General features: G+C 49.4%; 1 protein-coding gene across 2 annotated transcripts in view; it reads left to right on the top strand.

Annotated features, from left to right (window-relative positions):
• The first annotated feature begins 8319 nt into the window (after positions 1-8319).
• The window catches only part of GPKOW (G-patch domain and KOW motifs), a 41007-nt gene continuing 26958 nt past the window's right edge, over positions 8320-22368 (top strand). The window contains exons 1-5 of one of the 2 annotated variants that reach the window (XM_086940162.1): positions 8320-8676; positions 11401-11561; positions 14905-15044; positions 15523-15629; positions 17882-18086. In XM_086940162.1, coding sequence (XP_086796288.1) covers positions 8465-8676; positions 11401-11561; positions 14905-15044; positions 15523-15629; positions 17882-18086 — 825 coding nt within the window. In that variant the 5' untranslated portion in view covers positions 8320-8464. The remainder of the gene's footprint in view (positions 8677-11400; positions 11562-14904; positions 15045-15522; positions 15630-17881; positions 18087-22368) is intronic. The other variant, XM_086940163.1, reaches the window with a different exon arrangement.

A 22368-nucleotide genomic window follows, 5' to 3' on the forward strand; every position in this document is an offset into this window, starting at 1 on the left:
AATTAATGACTTTTATCACTTGTTATTGTAAGACGTTACAGATACCCGCCCATTGTTGATGAGGTATTTGAGACAAGAGATATTATGGCTTTAGTTTTATTTTCAGGTACGGAGAGCAAGGCGACCTGATGATTTTGTTAAGGTAGAGACCTGGCTGTGTGGAAGACAAAGGATTTCTTCTGTTAACGGTGAAGAAGTGTAGTTGGAGGACCAGAAGTTCTGGTGTTTGGACAGTTTGCAAAGAAAGAGGACGATGCCCGTTGGAACTGAGTTATATACCTTAAGGGGTGTGTGGTGATTGGTGGAGTCAGGGCATGCTATACTTGATGGGTTACATAGTTCAACGTTTTATTGGATGCTGGATTTTTTAGTAAAGAACAGAGAAGCATACTCATTCGCCTCCATGTCCTTAATAGAACTGAAAATTCTTGACGCGTAAGCTAGAAAAAAATTTACCCTCGCTTTGATCCTGACAGGATTTCAAATGGCCATGATCATAGCACCTAGGGACAATGGGCAGAGGAGTTGGCCAATGGCTAGAGCAGTCAACCTCAAATCTGGGGAACCGGCTTCAAGTATTGGCAAGGACGCGCAACATCCTGAGATTCTGGGCAAATCACTTAATCTTCCCGCGCCTACCAAAAATGTGTTGTCATGTGACGCAGCCGGGTCTGGTGGCTCAGTGGACTAATGTGCCCATTGCAGGGGCCTGTGTTCAACCTCATGGTCACAGATTCAAATCCCAGCGGGTCCACTCAGCCTTTCATCCATCTTAGGTCGATAAAATGGGTACCATTGAGTTGGGTAGCAATGAACATCTGTTATTCAGCGCCAAGAGACCTCTGGGTGAAAGTGCACTTTACAAATACACATGTTATGTTATGTAAAGTGCTCATATACCTGAAACCTTCAGGCCAAGTTTAAGCTATATAAAAATCAGTTAAAAAAATATATGTATATATACAGAGAGAGAGAGATGGACAAGAAGATGAAGATGGCTTCCATCTTAGATTGGAAAAGTAAGCCATGATAGAACGTGACTTTAGAAGGGAGAGTGGCATTGAGACCCCTATTGAATGACAGAAAGGGCTGCATTTCACAGCATGTGGGTACGCAACGTATTTTTTTTGTGTTTTAATGTTTTATTGACATTTTGAGAAAATTGCATCATAAGTACAATAAAGTTAATAATAACTTACAATTTGATTGATATGAATACATATACAGAACATATGGAAAAGAAAAAGAAAAAGTGCATATATGATAATTACTATGCACCAATAATTTACACTTACAACTATAAAGATAAATAGTAAGGCATGCAGTTGAATAAATATGGTGTGAAAGACGTTAAATATTTAAATAATGCAAGCAGCATATATAAGAAATATAAAAGTCCTAAAGAATGAATCATATGTAAACTCAATAGATATATCAATTGAGTATATAAATTAAACATTATATTTAACTACAAATACAGGAAATAGTAACATGACAAATCTCAGTGCTTGTGGAGTTATTCATCTGTAAAATCTAAAATTGTGAAGGTACGCAACGTTATTATTACATATTTCCCATACACCAACTCTTTTCCTTAATTCGGTTTTTAGGTCTCGACCTAAAGCATTGCTTTTTGTCGAGATTCTAATAAGCAGTACGAAAACTCTCCCAAAACTGCGGTTTAGACACAGTTCATGTGAGAATGGCGCGTGCACAAACCAGCCACGTGACACACCACCATTTGTCTGTGCCTCGCATCAGACTTCAAAGGCTGTTGCTCCCCCGCCCGCCGCATCAGACTTCAAAGGAATGCGCTCCCGCTCCGGCTATCTTTCTCTTCCTTCCCCTCCCGTCTTTTCTATAATCTTGCCTCGCTTCTCTCCATATACAGTGTCTTTCCCTGCTCTCACGTTGGTCTGGCCGTGTCTCGCATCTCCAGTCCCCTCCTCCAACACGGTGTCTAGGCCCTCCCCAGTCGCCCCTGTGCAGCAGCCACATACCTGCCTGTGGAGGTCAATAAACTGTGCAATTGCTGACTTCAAAGGAATGCGCTCCCCGCCCCCGCCACAGCAATGACGAGAGCTTGTTATTTTATTTACCCATCCCCATGTTTTTCTTCCTTTCCATTACATCTTTTCCCGCTTCATTGCACGTAGCTTCCTCTTTTTTCAATTATCACCTTACATTTTCTTCATTTTATGTACCCATTTCTCCTCCTGTTTCAAACATTCCTCATCCTCTCACCCTGTCTCTTTCTTTCTCTCTTCCTCTTGATTCGCGCTGTCCTTTTATCCTCTTTCTTTCTCTCTGTCATAAGCTGCACTTTTCCTTTTCCAAAGCCCTGTTTTCGCCTCCCACTCGTATCTACCTCCACCGCATCTACCTCCACCGATCCTTTCCTTCTTATATTTTGTATGCAAAACAAAAACACTTTCTCCACAAACAGCACTTTTATCCAGTCTCGCCTCTGGCTGTCTTTACATGCTTACACCCCTCTCCAACAGACCACTCACACTGCCCCCCTTTCACACAGACCATACACACTGGCTCCCTCGCACACAGACCACACCACACACTGCTGCACGCCTCACACTGTTGCACGCCTCACACTGTTGCACGCCTCACACAGCTGCACGCCACACACAGCTGCACGCCTCACACTGCTGCACGCCACACACTGCTGCACGCCACACACTGCTGCACGCCACACACAGCTGCATGCCACACACCGCTGCACGCCGAACACCGCTGCACGCCTCACATTGCTGCACGCCTCACACAGCTGTACGCCTCACACTGCTGCATGCCTCACACTGCTGCATGCCACACACTGCTGCACGCCACACACTGCTGCGCGCCTCACATTGCTGGACGCCTCACACTGCTGCACGCCACACACTACTGCATGCCTCACACTGCTGCACACCTCACACTGCTGCACGCCACACACTGCTGCACGCCACACACTGCTGCATGCCTCATATTGCTGCACGCCTCACACTGCTGCACTCCTCACACTGCTGCATGCCTCACACTGCTGCACGCTGCTGCTCGCCTCACACTGTACGCCTCACACTGTACGCCTCACACTGCTGCATTACTCACACTGCTGCATGCTGCACACTGCTGCACTTCACACTGCTGCACGTCTCACACTGCTGCACACCTCACACTGCTGCACGCCTCACACTGTTGCACGCCTCACACAGCTGCACGCCACACACAGCTGCACGCCTCACACTGCTGCACGCCACACACTGCTGCACGCCACACACTGCTGCACGCCACACACTGCTGCACGCCACACACTGCTGCACGCCACACACTGCTGCATGCCACACACCGCTGCACGCCACACACCCCTGCACGCCTCACATTGCTGCACGCCTCACACGGCTGCACGCCTCACACTGCTGCATGCCTCACACTGCTGCATGCCACACACTGCTGCACGCCACACACTGCTGCGCGCCTCACATTGCTGGACGCCTCACACTGCTGCACGCCACACACTGCTGCACACCACACACTGCTGCACGCCACACACTACTGCATGCCTCACACTGCTGCACACTGCTGAACGCCTCACACTGCTGCACGCCACACACTGCTGCACCCCACACACTGCTGCATGCCTCACATTGCTGCACGCCTCACACTGCTGCACGCCACACACTACTGCATGCCTCACACTGCTGCACACCTCACACTGCTGCATGCCACACACTGCTGCATGCCACACACTGCTGCATGCCTCATACTGCTGCACGCCTCACACTGCTGCACTCCTCACACTGCTGCATGCCTCACACTGCTGCACGCTGCTGCTCGCCTCACACTACACCTCACACTGCTGCATTACTCACACTGCTGCATGCTGCACACTGCTGCACTGCACACTGCTGCACGTCTCACACTGCTGCACGTCTCACACTGCTGCACGCCTCACACTGCTGCACGCCGCACACTGCTGCACGCTGCTGCATTACTCACTGCTGCATGCTGCACACTGCTGCACGACTCACACTGCTGCACGCCTCACACTTCAGCAGGTATCACACTGCTGCATTACTCACACTGCTGCATTACACACACTGCTGCACGTCACACACTGCTGCACGCCTCACACTGCTGCACGCCTCACACTGCTGCATTACTCACACTGCTGCATGCTGCACACTGCTGCACAACTCACACTGCTGCACGCCGCACACTGCTAGACGCCACACACTGCTGCACGCCACACACTGCTGCACGCCTCACACTGCTGCACCCCTCACACTGCTGCACCCCTCACACTGCTGCACGCCTCACACTGCTGCATGCCACACACTGCTGCACGCCACACACTGCTGCACACCACACACTGCTGCACGCCTCACACTGCTGCACACCTCACAACACCACCACATCACTCAGAGACACCATCATATCACTCTAGGACACCACCACATCACTCAGGGACACCACCACATCACTCTGGGACCCCACCACATCACTCTGGGACACCACCACATCATCTTTGAAGAGTCCATCTAGCACTCTAGTTTTTATTATATTCTTGTCTTGTTTATTCCATTCGTTGTTGTGCAGCATTAACCCAGTGTTTAGTCTGGAAACACTTTGAAAACATGCAAGAAATTTGGAGTCAGCGGGCAATCCCGCTGTCTAAGTGGTAATGTTGTGCACACTTTTACTAGAACCTCCTTGGTTCTCTTCTGGTATATTTATAAACAATAATACTCCATTCAATATGTTTATTCTTATTGCAATCTTTAGTATTTATTTCATCTTCTTAATCAATGCGAATCCTTTTATTTCAGGACACTTCATGTTAACATATCCCATTTACCCAATGCATTTCGGGTCTGTGGTGACCCTTCCTTGGGGGTCTCTATGAGAAAAATCAAGGAAAATACTATCAGCCTCATAGCCATCTCTATGCATATATAACAACATCAAATTACATTTCTTATGTTAACTCTGTAACCATTAAACAAACAAAAAATAATTTCTTGTGATCACATGGACTTTCTCAAATTACCCCAGTAATCCCTACATAGCCAAACTATCAGTGTCTCGCTGCGTGCTCCGTGAACATATCTAAAAACAAACTGCCCGTTAAACTAAAAACGCTTCCAAAGCAAACTATCAGAATTCTAACTGTGCGCTCCGTGCAAACACGTTATAGCAAAAATGACCGTTAACTTAAAAAAGCTTCCCGAGCATATCAAAAACTGCTCCTCGTTCGTGCTTCACTTACTGGGAAATGCGAACGTCCCGCGATTCGAGCTGTCATCCAATCCGCTACTCCAAAACACTTGGTGTGCGGCTGTTTTAAGCTCTGCGCGCTGAGATTGGCTAAGCTTGCGATCACATGATCGCGATGTTAGACTAATGCTAAACCCTCATCTGACTGCAAAATGACGATAATAAAATCGCTAGATGTTGTGAAGACTTACTATTATGTTTAAACATCAGTAACAATCATCGTGAATTAATTTCATTATATGTCTGCCAAAAATTACAACATCGAAAATGTTTCTTCATATTACTCACAACTCTGTTACCTTAGTTCATGTAGGTCAGTGACCCTGGATAATGCAGGTCAACAGTGAATCAAATAAAAATAAAATAAAATGGAATGAAACAGAAGCATCAACATTCATAATTATAGGGGAAAACACTCCAACCAAGTTGTGGCGGCCATATTCTCTGTTTCTTATTCTCTGAAGAAACATCTTCCAATGTCTCAATTTATCCGCCAAAAAAGGATTACCTCCGATCCACAAGACCTTACTCACCACCATCGACAAACAGATCCAGAAGTATCTACAATGAGGTTATCCTAAACCATTACTGGAAGAATCCAAGATTAAAGTCTTGAATATGAAAAGAGAGTCTTTACTTGCAACTAAAGAGAGAAGTGAAACTAAAATGACAGTATGTGTTCTGAAACATTCTACACAATCAGTGAAGATAGCTAACATCATGAGAAAACACTGGGCACTTATTTCACAAGAACCAGATCTAGAACCATTAGTTGCCAATCAAATAACGTTTGCATATAATCGGTCTAAAAACATGAAAGAACTACTGAAAAAGAAAATCAAATTGAATAAAACTAACTACAAAGGCATGCAGAGATGCGAAAATTGCATACATTGTAACAATGTGATGGTAGGACAAATATTTACGCATCCTATGACTGGAAAGAAGGTGACTTTGTTACATTCAGGAACCTGTGACACTAAAAACGTTATTTACGGCATTAAGTGCCCGTGTGGAAAATTGTACATAGGCCAGACTGAACGGAAAATAAAAGTAAGAATAACAGAGCACAAGAGCAACATTCGGTTGAAAAATCTGAAATCCACATTGACTATACATTGGTTGGAAGCAGGACATAATGTTGCACAATTACGCTTCACCATACCGGAAGTCATTAAACATCACCCTGAGAGAGACTCTCACAAACAAAGACTGAGATCCGAATATTTTTGGATAAAAAAGATGGGTAGCTTACAACCAAGTGGATTGAATGACAGGATAGAATTATCCTGCTTTTTATAAACAGACTTTGGGAGAGCTGACAATATTTCCTTGCATGACTTTAAGTATTAAGAACTTCCCTACCTAAAATGGCCGACACAACTTGGTTGGAGTGTTTTCCCCTATAATTATGAATGTTGATGCTTCTGTTTCATTCCATTTTATTTTATTTTTATTTGATTCACTGTTGACCTGCATTATCCAGGGTCACTGACCTACATGAACTAAGGTAACAGAGTTGTGAGTAATATGAAGAAACATTTTCGATGTTGTAATTTTTGGCAGACATATAATGAAATTAATTCACGATGATTGTTACTGATGTTTAAACATAATAGTAAGTCTTCACAACATCTAGCGATTTTATTATCGTCATTTTGCAGTCAGATGAGGGTTTAGCATTAGTCTAACATCGCGATCATGTGATCGCAAGCTTAGCCAATCTCAGCGCGCAGAGCTTAAAACAGCCGCACACCAAGTGTTTTGGAGTAGCGGATTGGATGACAGCTCGAATCGCGGGACGTTCGCATTTCCCAGTAAGTGAAGCACGAACGAGGAGCAGTTTTTGATATGCTCGGGAAGCTTTTTTAAGTTAAAGGTCATTTTTGCTATAACGTGTTTGCACGGAGCGCACAGTTAGAATTCTGATAGTTTGCTTTGGAAGCGTTTTTAGTTTAACGGGCAGTTTGTTTTTAGATATGTTCACGGAGCACGCAGCGAGAACACTGATAGTTTGGCTATGTAGGGATTACTGGGGTAATTTGAGAAAGTCCATGTGATCACAAGAAATGATTTTTTGTTTGTTTAATGGTTACAGAGTTAACATAAGAAATGTAATTTGATGTTGTTATATATGCATAGAGATGGCTATGAGGCTGATAGTATTTTCCTTGATTTTTCTCATAGAGACCCCCGAGGAAGGGTCACCATAGACCCGAAATGCATTGGGTAAATGGGATATGTTAACATGAAGTGTCCTGAAATAAAAGGATTCGCATTGATTAAGAAGATGAAATAAATACTAAAGATTGCAATAAGAATAAACATATTGAATGGAGTATTATTGTTTATAAATATACCAGAAGAGAACCAAGGAGGTTCTAGTAAAAGTGTGCACAACATTACCACTTAGACAGCGGGATTGCCCGCTGACTCCAAATTTCTTACACCACCACATCACTCAGCTCCACAACAGCACTGTCCTTGCTTGCTACCAACAAGCATTGCCATAGCAATAGGACTCGCATTAGGAAAGTGTAAGCTATTGGCTTTGTGAATAATGATGCTATTAATTTATATATTTTCAAAGCCAACACATATTTAAAAAAATTGTCATTTACAAGACCAATAGCTCACAATTTCCTAATGCGAGAGCTATTGCATTGCAAATGCGTGTTAAATAAGGGAGCTGGTTTTATTTTTCGAGGTTTTGGCAGCACTGTGAGGGGTGCCTCCACCAGGGGAACAGACACTCAGGCCACAATGAAGACTCCCTCCACCAGGACAGGCTTCGGTGATGAGAAACCATCGCAACGACCCACCTCGGCCTCCGTAGGGAGCGCCGCCCCCTATACGCAAGAGACGCTTCTTGTGAACCAATGGGGCTCCTCGTTTGGATGCAGGGTTGCGTCGATGCATGATTAAGCTCTCCCAATTCAAGATGGCCGCCGTAGTCATGTTTTTATAGCTACTAAGATGACGAACACCGACATTTTGTAGCACGTTCAAAGTGTACCGTTCCAAGATGGCGAGCGTGACATTGCCCATTGCGGTGTGTGGGAAGGGCCCCGTCCTAAAAAGGCGATAATGCAGATCTGTTTTGGGTGAACGAGACGCCTTCCCGTTGCAACATGGCCGCAAAGACCGCTACCTTTCCAAAACGGTGGCCGCCTCAACGAGAGTCCGCTGTTAGATGCATGCTGGGAGTTGTAGTTTAGGAGGTGTCCTGACTCAAGCTGTGATAGCGAAGATGGCGGAGGAGAGAGCAACGGGGGCTGCCCCGGCCCCGCTGTCCTTCGGCTTCACCCGCACGGCTCCCCGGAAAAAACTCTTGGGAGCAGAGGGGGGAGAGCAGGCCGAGGGGAAGGAGTGGGTGCGGGGCGTGGAGGACAGCAAGGTGGTGAGGTGAGGAGGAGGGGAGGGAGGAGTGGAGGCGAGGGGGCTGGGGGGTGAGGAGTGGGCAGGAGGGCATGCAGGGCTGGGTGGGCAGGAGGACATGCAGGGCTGGTGTGGGCAGGAGGGCATGCAGGGCTGGGGTGAGGTGTGGGCAGGAGGGCATCCAGGGCTAGGGGGTGAGGTGTGGGCAGGAGGGCATGCAGGGCTGGGGGGTGAGGTGTGGGCAGGAGGGTATGCAGGGCTGGGGGGTGAGGTGTGGGCAGGATGGCATGCAGGGCTGGGGTGAGGTGTGGGCAGGAGGGCATGCAGGGCTGGGGGGTGAGGTGTGGGCAGGAGGGTATGCAGGGCTGGGGGGTGAGGTGTGGGCAGGATGGCATGCAGGGCTGGGGTGAGGTGTGGGCAGGAGGGCATGCTGGGGTGAGGTGTGGGCAGGAGGGCATGCAGGGCTGGGGGGTGAGGTGTAGGCAGGAGGGCATGCAGGGCTGGGGGGTGAGGAGTAGGCAGGAGGGCATGCAGGGCTGGGGTGAGGTGTGGGCAGGAGGGCATGCAGGGCTGGGGTGAGGTGTGGGCAGGATGGCATGCAGGGCTGGGGTGAGGTGTGGGCAGGAGGGCATGCAGGGCTGGGGGGTGAGGTGTGGGCAGGGGGGCATGTAGGGCTAGGGGGTGAGGTGTGGGCAGGAGGGCATGCAGGGCTGGGGGGTGAGGTGAGGGCATGCAGGGCTGGGGGGTGAGGTGTGGGCAGGGGGCATGCAGGGCTGGGGTTGAGGTGTGGGCAGGAGGGCATGCAGGGCTGGGGTGAGGTGTGGGCAGGAGGGCATGCAGGGCTGATGTGGGCAGGAGGGCATGCAGGGCTGGGGGGTGAGGTGTGGGCAGGAGGGCATGCTGGGGTGAGGTGTGGGCAGTAGGGCATGCAGGGCTGGGGGTGAGGTGTGGGCAGGAGGGCATGCAGGGCTGGGGTGGGAGGTATGGGCAGGAGGGCATGCAGGTGCTGGGTGAGAGGAGTGGGCAGGAGGGCATGCAGGTGCTGGGTGAGAGGAGTGGGCAGGAGGGCATGCAGGTGCTGGGTGAGAGGTGAGGGGAGGGGCAGCACTGCAAGGTACTGAGGCAAGGGGAAGCACGGCAAGGTACTGAGGGAAGGACAGCACTGCAAGGTACTGAGGGAAGGACAGCACTGCAAGGTACTGAGGGAAGGACAGCACTGCAAGGTACTGAGGGAAGGACAGCACTGCAAGGTACTGAGGGAAGGACAGCACTGCAAGGTACTGAGGGAAGGACAGCACTGCAAGGGAAGGACAGCACTGCAAGGTACTGAGGGAAGGACAGCACTGCAAGGTACTGAGGCAAGGGGAAGCACAGCACTGCACGGTACTGAGGGAAGGACAGCACTGCAAGGTACTGAGGCGAGGGGAAGCTCAGCACTGCAAGGTACTGAGGCGAGGGGAAGCTCAGCACTGCAAGGTACTGAGACTAGGGGAGGCGCAGCACTGCAAGGTACTGAGGGGAGGCGAAGCACTGCAAGGTACTGAGGGAAGGTGAAGCACTGCAAGGTACAGAGGGCAGGTGCAGCACTGCAAGGTACTGAGGGGAGGCGAAGCACTGCAAGGTCCTGAGGTGAGGGGAGGTGAAGCACTGCAAGGTACAGAGGGCAAGGGAGGCGAAGCACTGCAAGGTCCTGAAGTGAGGGGAGGCGAAGCACTGCAAGGTACTGAGGCGAGGGGAGGCGCGGCAGTGCAAGGTACTGAGGCGAGGGGAGGCGAAGCAGTGCAAGGTACTGAGGCGAGGGGAAGCACTGCAAGGTTCTGAGGTGAGGGGAGGCGAAGCACTGCAAGTTACTGAGGGGAGGCGAAGAACTGCAAGGTACTGAGGGGAGGTGAAGCACTGCAAGGTACTGAGGGGAAGTGAAGCACTGCAAGGTACTGAGGGGAGGCGAAGCACTGCAAGGAACTGAGGGGAGGCGAAGCACTGCAAGGAACTGAGGGGAGGCGAAGCACTGCAAGGTTCTGAGGGGAGGCGAAGCACTGCAAGGAACTGAGGGGAGGCGAAGCACTGCAAGGTTCTGAGGGGAGGCAAAGCACTGCAAGGAACTGAGGGGAGGCGAAGCACTTCAAGGTTCTGAGGGGGAGGCAAAGCACTGCAAGGAACTGAGGGGAGGCGAAGCACTGCAAGGTTCTGAGGGGAGGCAAAGCACTGCAAGGAACTGAGGGGAGGCGAAGCACTGCAAGGTTCTGAGGGGAGGCGAAGCACTGCAAAGTACAGAGGGCAGGTGCAGCACTGCAAGGTTCTGAGGGGAGGCGAAGCACTGCAAGGTACTGAGGGGAGACGAAGCACTCCAAGGTTCTGAGGGGAGGAGAAGCACTGCAAGGTACTGAGGGGAGGCGAAGCACTGCACGGTTCTGAGGGGAGGCGAAGCACTACAAGGTTCTGAGGGGAGGAGAAGCACTGCAAGGTTCTGAGGGGAGGCGAAGCACTGCAAGGTAATGAGGTGAGGGGAGGCACATGTTAGTCATGTCACATTCATACTACATAGATCTGACACTCGCACTGCAGACATGTAATCCACTCATAAAAGGCATCTAGTTATAAACCAAGTATAAACTGAATTCAGGGTGGTGCCGCGATTCTCTAAAGACGTTCACCAGGCGCCAACTTGCGAGAGCCTGTAGATGTGGGATTTTAGTGGTACTTGAGTGACACAGCGCTCTCTTGGGCCTGAGCTTTACCTCTTTTTTTCAGTGTGAACCCAGTTGAGGCCCCGAAGGAGCTAATCATTCCACTGATTCAGAAGAACCGCTGGAGTAAAGCCGAGCATCCCCCGCGACCACGGACAGGAGGAGAGCAGTACAAGGGACCCGAAGATGGGGTCCTCTCGCAGGCGGTAAAGGAGTTAATAGAAGGTCAGTACAGATGGGACATCTATAGATCAGTAGGCCCTCATCCATGTTTCCCATCCACTGCTGTCTCCAGTACATGCACTCCACTGTGTATGTATCGCAAAGTGCAGAGCGCAAACCTAGCTTCTGAGCCAAGGAGCGCGCCGCACCCATTGATGAGGACTATTCCTGTTGTCCACCCCATGCACGAATGGGCCTTCTTCAAGTTGGCCAATCTTCAATGTGATGCACTGTTGTGACAGCGAGCATTCTTAATGTAACCAGATAACCTTGCAAGAAATGTTTCTGGTGAATCTCAGATTTCGGATGTATTGGGTAATCTGTGTGTGATCGATGACGGTTGCTTCAGGTGGACCCAGGGCATCAAAAGGGGTTGTGTTTGGGTCTGTGTCTATCCTAGAGGATGGTTTAGGATTGTGTTGGGTTCTAGGTATATCCTTGGTAATAGATGTGTCTGTGCATTGTTGACCACTTGTAGGGCCTGATCTTTAGCAGGTACTGTAGGGTTCATGGGGAGTAGTTTTCTTGGCGAATTTCAGGGCAGTACTGGGGTTAGCGATATCTCTTAATTGCATATCATGTTTAGTATTTGTGAAGCACACTTCTGCTGAAAAGTCTTAAGGTGGTGAAAATGAAAGGGATGCCAAGATAAGGATAAGATGATCTGATAGATTGTCTGTGAAAGACAACATTTTAACGTGTTCCCAAAGACCATGTGAGAAGAAATGGATTCCAGCGCAGGAAGCAGCCCATTCTAGAGCTGAGGACCGACCATTGAAAAGGCTCTCCCTCCATTGGTATCTTTCTTAGTCCGAGGGATAGGCGAAGATTGCTTAAGACAGACGAACGATGGAGCTGGAGAAAACATATGTTCAGTTTCATTTGGAGAAAATTTGTGACAAACCAAAGGGGACAAGATAGAGGACCTTAACGTTGATTTGTTTTCTTACCCAGAGCCAGTGAAACTTCTTCAATAAAGGCTTGTTGGAGTGAAACGAGGAAATTCGGCCGGCTCTTGCCACTTCATTTTGAATTGCTTGGAGTCGGTTTATTTCGTCTTCTACAATCGCTGCATATAAGTAATTGCAGTCGTCCATCCTGGAACCGACAATGGCAGCGACAGCAGTCTTTGTGCATTCTTCTGTCAATGAGGGAAGAATAGACCATAATTTGCGGAAAAGGGAAGAGCAGGAGGAAACTTGGAGGTTCATTTTAAGTTTATGGTACAAAATGAACCCCAAGCTTTTAACGTAATGCTTGGGTTGATGACTGAGCTGAGAGGAGGGCCAGAAGGAAGAGAATCAGGCCATACGATGCAAGTTGGTTTTCAGCCTGATATTATCCATCCATTCTTTAACCTAGTAAAGGTGTGCATAAGACCTTCTGGCAAGAGGGAAAATAAGTTGGGTGTCATCGACATAGGTATCAACTTTTTCATTTAAAGTATCCGAATGGTTTGGACAAAGGTTGGATGTGTACGTTAAACAGGCAAGGGAAAACCACTAAGTCTTGTAGGGCTCCAGTAGTTAGAGAGACAGACTGTGACAGAAAAGGGGGTAAGCATCTCTCCTCAAGATCTGTTTTGGAGGAAACCAATAAGCCAGTCAAGTACCATATCACCAATACCAAGGTCACCTAATCTAGATATTGATAAGTTCTGATCAGTGTTGAAGGCTGCAGACGGGTCGAATAAGATCAATACACACGTCTAGCTACAGTCGGAAGCCATTCGACGAGGAAGTGAAACTGCTACTAGACCTGAGTCAGTACCTCTGTCAGGGCGAAAGCTGATTCGGCTTCACCCACAATAGAACATTTTATTAAGTAAGCAGAGAGATGGAAGGCCACAGTGTTTTTCATTACCTTTGACTGCTGGTATTAGTGTAAAGGGAGGTATTTAACCTGGTCAGCAAGATCAAGTCGCTGGGCTTGCAGCGTGGTCTGGGGGTTTTCATAGATGTCGTCTCAGGTCACTTCAGGGTGTATAAATTCAAGTTGAAGAAGAGACCAGGGTGTTACTAGGTGTCAAAGGATAACAGTGCACCCTTGATGACTGTGTGACTACAGGGAAATGCCTGCCCTTCCCCTTCTGTCACATAGAAGTTCCTAGATTAGGGATCAAGTGGAAAGAATTTAGGAGGCGTAGACCCATTGCATGTTCTAATTTTGAGCATTGTTTGTCCAGTGACACTAGGGACAGTACAAGCGAGGGCGGTTATTTCACCGATACTATTTCCAGCGCTACTGCTGGTCCTGAGGAAGGCCTTGGACCCTCAGTGGCTGTAGAGTAGAGACTGAAACGTTTCCACACTAGAAAGGGTGTAGAACTATTATACCCCACATACACCCTATTTTTCTTTTTATCTATACTGTGGGTGCTCAATATTAGAGGGATACCTGGACATTCACTAGCTATTTTTAAATTGCAATAGACCTGAGCTAAAAGAACAATATATTAACCCCTTCGATGCTCATGACGAGCTCAGCTCGTCATGAGGCACGGTTGAGCTGTGCTGATGACGAGCTGAGCTCGTCATGAACAATGGTACAGTAAATCTGGGAATGCAGCACAGGAGGAAAATATCTCTAGCAGCCAAGGTGTGAAAGTGCTCCCTGGAATATGGTTGAGCCCATCCTGTTTTTTAGGGACCAGGATGCCACCCGATGGTGAGGCATGATGCTAATAAAGTGGGTGAGGATCCTTTAAAAATATAGATTTCCTGTCAATAAATACCTTTGTTGGTTACCGGTTGTAGGACACCTTGTGTTTCAAACCTTAATATATCCACCTTTGCTGTTTGTTTCAGGAGGTTTTCTTTCCCTGTACTACTCAGCTTTTTTCTTGTTGATACAAACCTTCATGTGTTCACCATTACTGGTTGTCACCTGTCTGTTGCTGTGTATTTTCTTTCTTGTAACACTGAGCCACCTGCCTGCTGCTGTTTAAATCATTGTGAATTCACCAGTGCTGTTTGCTGCTGGGTATTTTCTTTCCCTGAAGTGCCATTCTCCGTTCTGCTGTTGTTCTTGCCCTCATGTCTTCACCATTGCTGTCTTTTGCCTGTGTGTTGCTGGGTGTTTTCTTTCCCAGTAGTAGCGAGCCATCTTCTGCTTCTGTTGTTGCCCTCGTGTCTTCACTATTCGTCCCAGTTTCCTGTTTGTTGCTGGCTGTTTTTCTTGCCTGTAATACTGAGCCTCCTTCCTGCTGTTGTTCAACCTTCACATATACGCCATTGCTCTGTTGCCTGTTTGTCGTTGGGTGTTTTCTTTCCTTGTAATACTGAGCCTCCTTGCTGCTGCTGTTCTTGTCTTTATGTCTTCACCATTGCTGCCTTGTGACTTGCAGAGTCCAAGAGGTCTCAAGACATTTGGGAGAACGGCGAGAAGGTTGATTTGAACATGACAATCCCTCTTCTGATGCAGAATAGAGTCCCTGACGGTTTTGAGGATGGGGACAAAGTGGATGTGAGCCTGCGCCCGGAATCGGTAAATTGCTTTGAGCATCGCCTGCAGTTAGCTAAGCTTCGGCAAAACCTTCTGACCCACCTAGATGTGGCGGAGCATCTCATGTGCAATGAACATGCATCACCTTCACCTTTCTTCAGCTCTCCTTCATGACCATTGCTGCATATTTTACACCTTCTCAATAAATTGTAGGTCTGTTGTGGTGCTTACCGCTTCAGTTGTTGATGACGTTCATCTATCAAAGGTTCATGGTCCCAGGGATGCTGGCCTCGCGGTTTCCATAGTCCTTACTTTTCATGACACACACCTCGGGGTTTCCATAGTCCTTGCTTTTCATGACACACACCTCTCGTAGCCTGATCTGGAGTCTTGGTTGTTTGTAGTGGCTATGTCACTCAAATCGCCTGTCCATATATTTAAACTCTCAGTGCAGAAGTATTTTGTACACCCATGTACTCCGTTTTGTAGGATGTAATTCTTAAATTCCTTTTTCTCACAGGCCACAGATGTGGATTACGATGTGGTTCCTGTTGAGGCCTATGGAATGGCTATGCTGCGTGGGATGGGCTGGAAGCAGGGTGAAGGCATTGGACGAACCTTCAAACAGTGAGTGTAAGAAATAGGGGCCAGATGTTAATCTGATTGTTTCTGAATTCTTTTGGTGAGCAGAGGGGTCATTTAAACTTTCCACAGGGGCCATACTCCTGCAGAGGTGTACATTTGGGCAACACAGTCTAGATTATGACGCTATGAAATATTTGTGAGGAATGGACTGTGAAACTATCCCTTGTTTACTAAAATCTCCCCTCCCCCGTCACTTGTAGTAAAAACAGACCCCACTGAGTCCTTGACTGTATTTCAGCATCTTTTCTGCTTTTACTCTCTTCAGTTGAGCATCACAGCTTTCTGCATTAACGTACCCACCAGTTTTGAAAACTGTGAATTCACTAGTGTCTCCGTGATGTCGAGGGCAACTGTTTTGCCTGCTTGTTGGAAGCGATGAGGAGACAATCCAGATTGTCAATCCTTATGTTTCTAAATCCGATTGGCATACATCTTTATTCCCACTCTTCAAGGATAAAGAACATTAACGCGAGTATTGAGTTAGAATACATGGATGTGATTGAGTGATCAGGGCCTCCCTCGCAATCACCCTATTGACCTTATGCAGCAAGTGAAGGGCAGCCAGGGTAGAGACACAATGTAATTAAGGCAGAGATCTAGGTCCTGAAGAAGGCAGGGGACCTCAACCAGTAGGATAGAGAACCATTGATCGTTCTCCCTTATCCTAATTTTGATTAGTTCAGTGTTCCATAGATCCACATAAAATGGTTGTGGGTGATCTATATGCAATTTTACCCTGTGCATATTTAGAGCCCATTTAAGATCTCCTGTGACTTTAGAGCCCACATGCACCACCAGACATGGGGTGCAGATGAGGAGCAGCCCAGTGATGAAACCTGCCACCTAGGTTGGTGGGTAAGGGTTTGTGTAAATTTTTTTTAGAACATAATCAAGACTGCTTGGGTTGTCTGCTGTCTGCAGAGCAGAGCTATAGGTCCAGGTTCCCAGGCCCGGATTGTTCATTTGATATCTCTGCAGTTACATATGAGAGAATACACATTTCGGACAGCCCACCACTCTTTCCTCATGTGATTATTGATGTCAGGGCACCAAAAACTCATTATGGGGACTTAATTGGCCCATAATGTGTCTGATAACAAGCTGGGTCCTGCACCTCTGAAAACAAATACTGGCCGTGAGAAAGCACCGTTTATAGCAAGGCAGGAAGCCATTCATGCACCGAATGCTGAATCGCTTAAGAGGATATCTACCTTGCATCGCAGTTGGGGCTTTTAGCAAGGGTTGCCTCATTCTGGTGGCCCATGCCTACATCTGTATTCATAGGCACTCTTTCAGAATGCCCGTGGTGCCTCAGGAAACCCTGCTTTCTAGCCACCCCACCCTTCCAAGAATTGTCTTTTGAAATATTGACTGTGTCACATGAGTTTAATTTAACAGGAGCTTTCAGCGAAGGGCAGCTTGCGGACGGACACATTCTTATAAATGCCTCCACCAACATCTAGAGAGGAAGATACAATTCACAGCTCAAACCCTCAGAATTGGATTGAATTGTTTCAAGATGTCTGCTCTGTTTTAGTGGCTGTGTGTGTCCCTTCGGTTCTTGGTATCTTTTCATCATATTTACTCCGTCATCTCTTTTCTGGGCCCTTTTTAAGCAAGGGGCATCACTCTGATCTCTCTTCGTGCCTCGTAGAGGTGGCTAAGCTTCATTGGGACATCCTAAGTGGCTTTCTGTCCCCACCATAGCTTGTTGGCCACACATAAATGCAAAGATGCTCTGGACACAGGTGACAGGCTTCCTGACCTGGTAAGCTGGCAGACCTCTTCTTTCCTGTCCAGTGACTCTTGTCTGGCTCTGTGGTCTAAAGCCTTTACGTGCCCAGAAACCCCAATAGCTCTCTTAAGGGAACAGGTCTTTATTGGGGGGACTGTGGGGGTTGTGTGGAACAGCTTCATATCAAAGACTTTGCACCGTTTTTGTATTATTGGTTACCTGGTCGTTTACTGGTATTATATTTTTACATGTTTCCTATCCTATTTTGCTACTCACTCACTACCGACTACTATATTGTACCCAATAGTTGGTTTAATCACCCTCCTGTTGCCCCTACCCCTTGTTTCTGTAAAGCGCTCTGATATCTGCTAAGATCTTGTTCGCGCTATATAAAACTTTGAATAAATAAATAAATAGTATCTTGCCTTAGTGCTTCTTAAAACTCATGGAATGAGGTTGGGCGTCGGGGGGCACCAGTGACCTGTCCCATTTATTTCAGAGATGTGAAGCCCCTGGAGCATCAGCTGAGGCCAAAGGGACTTGGTCTGGGAGCGGACAGATCTGCAGTGAAGGACTTGGAGCCCAGCAGACCTCGGCGGCCCCCAAAACCTGGTGAAGAGCGAGAGGAGGAGGAGGTGGGAGGACTCGTGACTGGGTCTCTTGTGCAGATTGAGACTGGAGCACATAAGGAGTTGTATGGCAAGGTAAATTCACTCTTGTGGCTTCTGCTCACACCTGTTTACTCTTTTTAAATCTATCAGCACCATGTGTGGACAGGGCACTAACCTGTTGATCGCACTTCAAGTTCTTCTCAATCCGTGCCCTTCTTCTCAGTCCGTGCCCTGTCCAGACTCTGTGCACAGCACTGGCAGCCCCTCCGTATCCAGAGGTCAGTGCTCCACACAGACAACCCCTCCGTATCCAGAGGTCAGTGCTCCGCGCAGACAGCCCTTCCGTATCCAGAGGTCAGTGCTCCGCGCAGACAGCCCTTCCGTATCCAGAGGTCAGTGCTCCGCGCAGACAGCCCTTCCGTATCCAGAGGTCAGTGCTCCGCGCAGACAGCCCCTCCGTATCCAGAGGTCAGTGCTCCGCGCAGACAGCCCCTCCGTATCCAGAGGTCAGTGCTCCGCGCAGACAGCCCCTCCGTATCCAGAGGTCAGTGCTCCGCGCAGACAGCCCCTCCGTATCCAGAGGTCAGTGCTCCGCGCAGACAGCCCCTCCGTATCCAGAGGTCAGTGCTCCGCGCAGACAGCCCCTCCGTATCCAGAGGTCAGTGCTCCGCGCAGACAGCCCCTCCGTATCCAGAGGTCAGTGCTCCGCGCAGACAGCCCCTCCGTATCCAGAGGTCAGTGCTCCGCGCAGACAGCCCCTCCGTATCCAGAGGTCAGTGCTCCGCGCAGACAGCCCCTCCGTATCCAGAGGTCAGTGCTCCGCGCAGACAGCCCCTCCGTATCCAGAGGTCAGTGCTCCGCGCAGACAGCCCCTCCGTATCCAGAGGTCAGTGCTCCGCGCAGACAGCCCCTCCGTATCCAGAGGTCAGTGCTCCGCGCAGACAGCCCCTCCGTATCCAGAGGTCAGTGCTCCGCGCAGACAGCCCCTCCGTATCCAGAGGTCAGTGCTCCGCGCAGACAGCCCCTCCGTATCCAGAGGTCAGTGCTCCGCGCAGACAGCCCCTCCGTATCCAGAGGTCAGTGCTCCGCGCAGACAGCCCCTCCGTATCCAGAGGTCAGTGCTCCGCGCAGACAGCCCCTCCGTATCCAGAGGTCAGTGCTCCGCGCAGACAGCCCCTCCGTATCCAGAGGTCAGTGCTCCGCGCAGACAGCCCCTCCGTATCCAGAGGTCAGTGCTCCGCGCAGACAGCCCCTCCGTATCCAGAGGTCAGTGCTCCGCGCAGACAGCCCCTCCGTATCCAGAGGTCAGTGCTCCGCGCAGACAGCCCCTCCGTATCCAGAGGTCAGTGCTCCGCGCAGACAGCCCCTCCGTATCCAGAGGTCAGTGCTCCGCGCAGACAGCCCCTCCGTATCCAGAGGTCAGTGCTCCGCGCAGACAGCCCCTCCGTATCCAGAGGTCAGTGCTCCGCGCAGACAGCCCCTCCGTATCCAGAGGTCAGTGCTCCGCGCAGACAGCCCCTCCGTATCCAGAGGTCAGTGCTCCGCTCAGACAGCCCCTCCGTATCCAGAGGTCAGTGTTTCGCTCAGACAGCCCCTCTGTATCCAGAGGTCAGTGTTTCGCTCAGACAGCCCCTCTGTATCCAGAGGTCAGTGTTTCGCTCAGACAGCCCCTCTGTATCCAGAGGTCAGTGTTTCGCTCAGACAGCCCCTCTGTATCCAGAGGTCAGTGTTTCGCTCAGACAGCCCCTCTGTATCCAGAGGTCAGTGTTTCGCTCAGACAGCCCCTCCGTATCCAGAGGTCAGTGTTTCGCTCAGACAGCCCCTCCGTATCCAGAGGTCAGTGCGCCGCGCCGACTGCCCCTCCGTATCCAGAGGTCAGTGCGCCGCGCCGACTGCCCCTCCGTATCCAGAGGTCAGTGCGCCGCGCCGACTGCCCCTCCGTATCCAGAGGTCAGTGCGCCGCGCCGACTGCCCCTTCGTATCCAGAGGTCGGTGCGCCGCGGGAAAAACGAAGTGAGGAAGAGAGGTGTGCCCACCGCTGCCAACTCCACCCCTAAGGTGGGGGAGGCGAGGTGAAGCACAACCTCAAGTTCCCGCCATCTTGACGATGGGGGACCCAGCCAACCAGGGACAGGCTCCTGCCCCCCTCCCACTGGAGAGTGGCAGAATAGGGGGTGGTCCCACCCCAGGAAAGGGACCCATTGGTCCCTGCCCTTTACCTACCTGTAACGCCCCTAAATTTAGTATTTAGGGGCACCCTGAACCTCCCTTCCTCAGATCCAGCAACAACAAGAAAAGAAGGACGAGAATCCATGCAGAGCTAACAAGAGGACGACGGCCACTGACTTGGCCCAGCCCGCCAGGCCTGACTCCCCTCGAACCTGCTCCTGCGAAATCCCGGCGTGTCCAGCGGCCAGCAACCTCAAAAACCCCGGAGGACCTGCTTGCATTCACTTCCCAAGCTGTTTCTCTTGTGAACATCGTACGTGTTCGAACTGCAGCTTCTGATGCCAGCCAGAAACCGCGAATCCAGCACACTCTGCACCCGCCGAGCCCAGCCCATGTTTGAATGAACAAACACCACTAGGAGGTCCCCCCTGGCGATCCTGACCCGAGATCCGGCAACCCCTGACCTGCCTCAAGCCTCCAGATGACACCTGCAGCCTCAATCCAGAGGCCCCCCTACCGCGACCAAAGCAGGTAAGAAAATATATCCGACTTCCAAAGGCACCCCTGCCCCCGACGCCCCACAGCCTTGTGTGCCCATCCCAGCGGTGCCTAACCATCCCTCTACATCTTAACTTACCCCTCAAAGTGGTGGTCACTCTTGGAAGATCCTGGTCCTTGAGCCTGCAGTCTTCCTTTGTCCCGGAGAAATCCCGTTGAAATCAACAGGACACCCGACCTCAAATCAGCACCCTGCACCCTGCACCCGGCTGCCCTAGCGCCACTGAGGGTGCCCCTTTGGTGCAAACTTGGTCCCCAAAGAGCCCTGAGCTTAACCCTAGGAGCTTTGCTCCCACAACCCTATGGCCTGCTTGACAGCAGCCACCAACCGGAGTCCCCCTATCCCCCATTGGATAACATTGGGTCTCAAAACTCTGCACCCGGCCGCCCGAGTGCCGCTGAGGGTCCAACAACAGTGCATCACTGACTCTGAGAGACCCCCGAGTCTAACCCCAGAACCCTAACTCAAAAGACCGATTACTCACCTTGAAACCGTTAACTCATTTTTCCTCATAGGATAACATTGACACTTTTTCTCCCAAAAAGTTTCCAAGTGTCGACTTTTGAAAACTGCAAATATTCCATAAAAATCAGCCGAATAACCAAAACACATTTTCTCAACTGTTTTCAGGAAATGTCCCAGTGCTGAATCCAGGATCCAGCACGGAGTAAGAAAAAGTACTGATAACCTAACTTACCTGCTCAGTGAATTTCCTCCCATAGGATAACATTGGTGATTCTATGTGAAAAAGTTTCGAAGTGTCAACTTTTGAAATGCAATAATATTCCTTAAAAATCGTACCTTTAACCAAAACGCATTTACTCACCTGTTTTCAGGTAATGTCCCAGGGCTGAATCTAGGATCCAGTCCAGTGTTAGCAAAAGTAATCTGAAAAGTAATTCACTGCATTTTACTTAAAAAGCCCATTCAATTGAATGTACTATACCTGCAATGTGTTGCAAACTGCTTCTTAAAACTGTAACCAAAACCAGTACAAGTTACACTGCTATTTTGAACTGTGTTCATACAAGGAATTTACTACTGAAAAGTATTTTTACGCTTACCTGCACCAGACTTGCTTGGTTCTAGAAATAAAACAACAGTATATTTTTGATACAAAACAATTGGCCTAGAGTTCAGTTCTTGAGTGTGAAACCATTTGCTGACTGAGTGTGTACAACAAAATGCTTCACACTGTTTCTGATACTGCCTTACTGCTCGACCAAGCTACCACTTTGGAGAGTAAGGTTATATCTATCTTTAACCCCTGCAATAGCTCTGGAGACTGGGGACTCTATACACACTGTACTTCACTTTGGTGCAGTATATATAGAGCCAGTCCCATGGGGTCACTGCACCCCCTAGATGACTACTTCCTTTGGGGAGTGGGCGTCACCCTTTCCCGGAGTTCCTAATTCCACGACACACAAGATGGTGGAATTTCTAAATTTGTGTTCACTTCAGACTGGTCACCCTAGAGGTGTGTCCAGCCTGGCAGAGCAACATGCCTCCTGCATAGCTAATTTTCCCACCTGTCCTGGTGCCAGCAGATCCAGGCTAAAGAAAGAACTGATGAATAGAATGCTGAACAATGCAAACATTCACCCCCAGTACAAGGATCTGGGTTTAATCCATCATTTTTTTGCT

The sequence above is a fragment of the Lissotriton vulgaris genome, chromosome 10 (genome assembly GCF_964263255.1).
Source record: "Lissotriton vulgaris chromosome 10, aLisVul1.2, whole genome shotgun sequence".
NCBI classification, from domain to species: domain Eukaryota; kingdom Metazoa; phylum Chordata; class Amphibia; order Caudata; family Salamandridae; genus Lissotriton; species Lissotriton vulgaris.